This window comes from Pogoniulus pusillus, unplaced genomic scaffold (genome assembly GCF_015220805.1).
Source record: "Pogoniulus pusillus isolate bPogPus1 unplaced genomic scaffold, bPogPus1.pri scaffold_131_arrow_ctg1, whole genome shotgun sequence".
Lineage (NCBI taxonomy): Eukaryota > Metazoa > Chordata > Aves > Piciformes > Lybiidae > Pogoniulus > Pogoniulus pusillus.
In genome coordinates, this window is record NW_026974567.1 from 48,771 (window position 1) to 54,770 (window position 6,000).

General features: G+C 61.0%; 1 protein-coding gene across 2 annotated transcripts in view; it reads right to left on the reverse strand.

Annotated features, from left to right (window-relative positions):
* Window positions 1-2,663, reverse strand: part of LOC135173906 (electroneutral sodium bicarbonate exchanger 1-like) — a 39,396-nt gene extending 36,733 nt beyond the window's left edge. Inside the window, exon 1 of one of the 2 annotated variants that reach the window (XM_064141114.1) lies at window positions 2,510-2,663. In XM_064141114.1, coding sequence (XP_063997184.1) covers window positions 2,510-2,554 — 45 coding nt within the window. In that variant the 5' untranslated portion in view covers window positions 2,555-2,663. The remainder of the gene's footprint in view (window positions 1-2,509) is intronic. The other variant, XM_064141116.1, reaches the window with a different exon arrangement.
* Between the last annotated feature and the right edge of the window lie 3,337 nt (window positions 2,664-6,000).

Genomic DNA, 6,000 nt, shown 5'->3' on the forward strand with positions numbered 1-6,000 from the left:
TGGTCCAGCTGCTGTGCAGAGGGAGGTGTTTGGTTCTGGTTGGACTCGCTGAGGCTGTGAGCCTCTGGCCCTGCCCCCATCCCTTTTATGCTTCCAGAAGCCCTCGCACGGAACTGTCCTGATGCTTTTCCACTCCTCCCTTCCTCCAGCTGTCCCCAGCCCTGCTTTCCTCTGAGCTGAGCTAATTCACCGTTTCCAGGCTGTGAATTCATTTGTCCTAATGAACTTCCTCCTCCCTCCTGCTGCTGCTGCTGCTGCTCAGCACAAAGGTCAACTGCCCTGAAAGGTGACCCGGGGGGGTGTAAAACAACACGGCCAGGGGAGGGGAAACCCAGGGCTGGTCAGTGCCAATCCCTCCCCGAGCCAAGCTCAGATCCCTGCTGCCTTCCTTTGTTATTTAGCATGAAAGATTCAGGGGGCAAAACAGGAGGGGCTGGGATGAGTTGGGCACCTTCCAGGCTGCAGCAAGGTGCTGCCAGCATCCCATTGCCCCTGCAGCATCCCTGGAACGGCAGCAAGCCCTGCACAGAGCTGCCCCCGGAGGAAACAGACCCACTCCAAACTTCCACAGTCCCTGACTGGGCCACTCTGAAGGACTCAGAGTGGTTATTTGCTGGAGGAGCTGCAAGCTGTGGGACCTGTGAGTGAGGAGGGCTGCCAGGAGCTCAGGGTGGTAAATCCATCTCCAAGTGAGGGGGCAGAGAGGAAGGGGGAAATGATGCTCAAAGACAGCTTGGATGGAGCCTTGAGCAGCCTGGTGTAGAGTCCCTGCCCATGGCAGAGGGGGGGGGGTGGGGTTGGAACTGGATGAGCTTTGAGGTCCCTTCCAACTCAATCCATTCTTTGCCTCCACAAGTGAGTTCTGCCATCCCAGGGTGATCATCACCCTCATGCTCTGCCTTCCCTCCCTGTTGTTCTGCCCTGCTGCCAGGCACCTGGAAGCCATTAAACTGCCACCAGCTGGGCTGAGGAAGGGGACATGGAGCTCTGCATGGCTCACTCCTGAGCTTTTGGAGCAGCCTTTGAGTGCCAAGCTCTGGCTGACTGCTTCCAAGCTGGGTTTGTTGGGTGGCTGAGAGCAATCAGTGCTTGTGAACGCAACCAGGAGCAGAGGGAAGCCCTCTGGGGCATGGCTGCAGCAAGTCCCTCTGTGTCCCCAGCTCAGTCCAGCCTCTGCCCATGGCCAACTTCTCCAGGTCCTTGTTTTACTCCAGGTCATTGTTTTAGTGCATTTTGGCCTGTCCCAGCAGGAGAGAGAAGGGTTGTGGAGTGCTCTGCCTCAGCTCACCTGCCTCCTCTGCTCAAGAGAAGGGAAAAAGAAGGAAGCAGAAGTTCAGGCTCAGCTTTGAGTCCTCCTGGTGCCAGGGGAGGCTGGCACGGCATGAGCAGGCAAACCTCACCTGCTGGCCCCTGCTGCCAGCACACACAAGCAGGAGTGGTCACCAGAGAGAGGATCAATGGAATGAATCTCCCTCACACTGAGCCTGCTGGGGTGATGGGATGAGTGTAACAGCGACCAGACCCTGGGGGGGGAGGGGGCAGGGCACTTTTGGTTGAGCAGGAGACCCTTCCTCACCCCTCTGCATCTCCATCCAGCCCAGACAAAGCCACCCTAAGCCTCCAGCTCCTTCCCAGCACCAGCTCCTTGCTGGGACTCTGGCTGCTGGGCCAGGAGCTGGGCTGGGACTTGGACCGGACCCAAATGCCTGCGACGCAGAGGGGTCAGGGCTGCAGAGCCCCGAAAGGAGGCTGGGAGGGAGGGGTCTGGGTGGCGGCGGAGCCCCCTCGGGGACGCGGCCGCTGTCCCCTGCTGCTGGGCAAAGGGCAAATCCTTTCCCCTTTTCCTAGGGGCAGGTTAATTAATTCCCCACCTCACATCTGCCCCCAAGCCAGGTCCTGTGGGTGCCGCGGGTGGGGAGGGGGGAGGGTAGGAAACAGGGGTGGGGGAACCCTCAGCTGCCTCCCGCCTGCAGCCCAGCAGCGGTGGGGACAAGAGCTGAGCCCTCCCGCCCGGGGCATCCGCGGGGACAGCGACCTTGGTCCCATCCCCAGCGCCTGCAGTCGCCTGCGGGCACATCCAGAGGCAGGGAGGAGGGGACCAGGGTGGGGGGCGCCAGCGGGGAGCCCCTCCAGCAGACCTCAGGCGGGTGCCTTAACACTCCTCCTGCACCCACCTCGGGCACCCCTCGCCTCTCCTTTTGCTCTCCCTCCCCTCTCCTTGCACCCCCTTTCCGAGGCCAGGCATCCCCTTGCGCATCCCCCGGCACCCCATTTTACAGACCCCCCCCCTCCCCCTTTAAATCCCTTCCACCCCTTGCCCAAGAGGAGCCCTTCGGCCTCCTCTGCCCCTCACTGCGGAGGCTCTGACACCCACCCCCACCCCCCCTCTCCGTGCCCGCCCTCGGAAATGCCGCAGTGAGCAGGCACCGAGCATCCTCCGGCCGCGCCGGCGGCACAGCCCCCGCCCGGGGCACCGGGCACGCCGCGCCGCCTGCCGCCGCCCCCCCACCTGGTAGCTGAGGATCCCATCGGGCTCATTGCTGCCGGCGGGCATGGCTGGGCAGAGGGAGCCGGGGTGTACCCCCCCCCCCCCGCCCCGGAGCTGGGCCAGGGGGGGCCGCAGCCGCCTGCAGCCCCGGTGCCGCTCACACCGGCTCCGGCATCGCCCGCGCCGGGGCCAAACCCCGCCCCGGGCCGGGGGGGGAGGCGGCGGGCAGAGGGCGGAGGCAGGGCCCAGCCCTGCTTCGACAGCATCCTCTGGACCCTGAGACCTCGCCAGCATCTTGCCCTCCGGCTCCCTCCCGCATCATCCCCTCCACCCCAGGCCCCTTCAGCATCCCCACCCCCCAACCCCAGCATCAGCCTCCGCTCTGATCCCTTCCAGCGTCTCTGCAGCCTCACTTCAGAATCGTTCCCCTCTCTGGACCCCTCCAGCATCGACTCCCCAGCATCACCCTGATCCCACAGAGCATCACCCCCAGTACCCTCCTCAGTCCCTCTAGACCCTTCCCCAATCTCTTCCAGTATCCTTCCCACATCTCACCCAGCCTCTTCCCTTGATCCCCCTCTAGCATTGCTCTGCCTCCTTTACACCCCCAGCTGCCTCCCAGCATCCATCACCCCCAGACCCCCCTCTGCCATCAGCCTGGTTGTGCTCACACAGTTTGTGTCCTCTTTTCCCTTCCCTACACCTTTGCAGCTTCCCTACCTCAGAGACCTTTTAGTTGTTGTTAACCTTTTCTCCTTTTAACTTCCAAGTCCCAGGGAGAGCATTGATTTGGGTCTGCTTCACCTTTCCTCTCTCCACATCTAATTCCTTTCCTTTGGGGAAGGAGAGGGGGGAGGGAAGAGGGAAAAGCATCCTGGAGATTGTTCTGTTAACTGTCTTTGAGTCTCTGGGCAATTGAAATTAGAACTGAGCCAGGGCAGCTCTGCTCAGCATCTGCATCTGGATGGGGAGACCAAGTGCACCTGCAGTGAGTTTGCAGGTGACCCCCAGGTTGGGTGGGAGTTGATCAGGGAGGCTCTGCAGAGGGGTCCTGGTCAGTGGCTTGTGGAAAATGAGACCTCACAACAGGCAGAGTGTTGCCAGGCAAGAGAGGAGAGAGTTGGGGCTGTGCAGTCTGGAGGAGAGGAGGCTCCTAGGTGACCTTTTTGTGGCCTGCCAGGATCTGAAGTGGGCTGCCAGGATCTGGGGAGGGACTTTTCAGGGCTGTCAGGGAGTGACAGGACTGGGGGGAATGGAGTGAAGATGGGATGAGATTTAACAAGGCCAAGGGCAGGTTCTGCACTTTGGCCACAACAACCCCAAGCAGCTCCAGGCTGGGGACTGAGTGGCTGAGAGCAGGCAGGCAGAGAGGGCCCTGGGGGTGCTGGCAGAGAGGAGCTGCAGAGGAGGCAGCAGTGCCCAGGTGGGCAGCAGAGCCAATGGCATCCTGGGCTGGCTCAGGAGCAGTGTGGGCAGCAGGACAAGGGAGGTTCTTGTGCCCCTGTGCTCAACACTGCTCAGGACACCCCTGAAGTGCTGTGCCCAGCTCTGGGCTACTCCATTGCAGAGAGATGCTGAGGTGCTGGAAGGTGCCCAGAGCAGGGCAGCAAGGCTGGGGAGGGGCCTGGAGCACAGCCCTGTGAGGAGAGGCTGAGGGAGCTGGGGGGGTGCAGCCTGCAGCAGAGGAGGCTCAGGGCAGAGCTGATTGCTGCCTGCAGCTGCCTGCAGGGAGGCTGTAGCCAGGTGGGGTTGGGCTCTGCTGCCAGGCAAGCAGCAACAGAACAAGGGGACACAGCCTCAAGTTGTGCCAGGGCAGGTCTAGGCTGGATGTTAGGAGTAAATTGTTGTCAGAGAGAGTGATTGGCACTGGAATGGGCTGCCCAGGGAGGTGGTGGAGTCTGTGTGGCTGGAGGTGTTGGTGCCAAGCCTGGCTGGGGCACTCAGTGCCATGGTCTGGGTTGACTGGACAGGGCTGGGTGCTAGGTTGGACTGGATGCTCTTGGAGCTCTCTGCCAACCTGCTTGGTTCTATGATTCTAAGCTGGAGGTGGGGAGAGCCAGGCTGGAAGTGAGGAGGAAGTTCTGCACCATGAATCATAGAATCAATCAGATTGGAAGAGACCTGGAGGAGGAAGTTGTTCAGCATGAGAGTGGTGAGAGTCTGGAATGGGCTGCCCAGGGAGGTAGTTGAGGTCCCATCCCTGAAGGTGTTTAAGGCCAGGCTGGATGTAGCTCTGGGCAGCCTGAGCTAGGGTAGGGTGTCCCTGGGCATGGCAGGGGGGGTTGGAACTGGCTGATCCTTGTGGTCCCTTCCAACCCTGACTGATTCTGTGTTTAATCAGTGCTGTGTGACAAGGGCAGGTTCTCCTCCAAAGCCCTTGCACAGCTTCACCTGGTTCAGGTGAAAGCACTTAATGCCTTCTCCTGATGCACTTCAATTTCCAGGCAGTTCAAACCCAAAACTTCAGGGCTAAGCTGGTCTGAAGCACGAGGCAGAGCAGAACACCCTGTCCAAGCTGAGAGCAGTGAGGCAGAGCATGGTGTGTGTGCAGAGCAGCACAGACTGAGGCAGAGCAGTGAGGCAGAGCAGAGAGGCAGAGCAGTGATGCAGAGCAGTGAGACAGAGCAGTGAGGCAGAGCAGAGAGGCAGAGCAGTGAGGGAGAGCAGAGAGGCAGAGCAGAGAGGCAGAGCAGTGAGGCAGAGCAGAGAGGCAGAGCAGAGAGGCAGAGCAGTGAGGCAGAGCAGAGAGGCAGAGCAGAGAGGCAGAGCAGAGAGGCAGAGCAGTGAGGCAGAGCAGAGAGGCAGAGCAGAGAGGCAGAGCAGTGAGGCAGAGCAGTGAGGCAGAGGATGGTGTCTGTGCAGAGCAGAGAGGGAGAGCAGAGAGGCAGAGCAGAGAGGCAGAGCAGTGAGGCAGAGCAGTGAGGCAGAGCAGTGAGGCAGAGCAGAGAGGCAGAGCAGAGAGGCAGAGCAGTGAGGCAGAGCAGAGAGGCAGAGCAGAGAGGCAGAGCAGTGAGGCAGAGCAGTGAGGCAGAGCAGAGAGGCAGAGCAGTGAGGCAGAGCAGAGAGGCAGAGCAGAGAGGCAGAGCAGTGAGGCAGAGCAGTGAGGCAGAGCAGTGAGGCAGGGGATGGTGTCTGGGCAGAGCAGTGAGGCAGAGCAGAGAGGCAGAGCAGTGAGAGAGAGCAGAGAGGCAGAGCAGAGAGGCAGAGCAGTGAGGCAGAGCAGTGAGGCAGAGCAGTGAGGCAGGGGATGGTGACTGTGCAGAGCAGTGAGGCAGAGGATGGTGACTGTGCAGAGCAGTGAGGCAGAGCAGAGAGGCAGAGCACAGAGGCAGAGCAGTGAGGCAGAGCAGAGAGGCAGAGCAGAGAGGCAGAGCAGTGAGGCAGAGCAGTGAGGCAGAGCAGTGAGGCAGAGGATGGTGTCTGTGCAGAGCAGTGATGCAGAGCAGAGAGGCAGAGCAGTGAGGCAGGGGATGGTGTCTGTGCAGAGCAGTGAGGCAGAGCAGAGAGGCAGA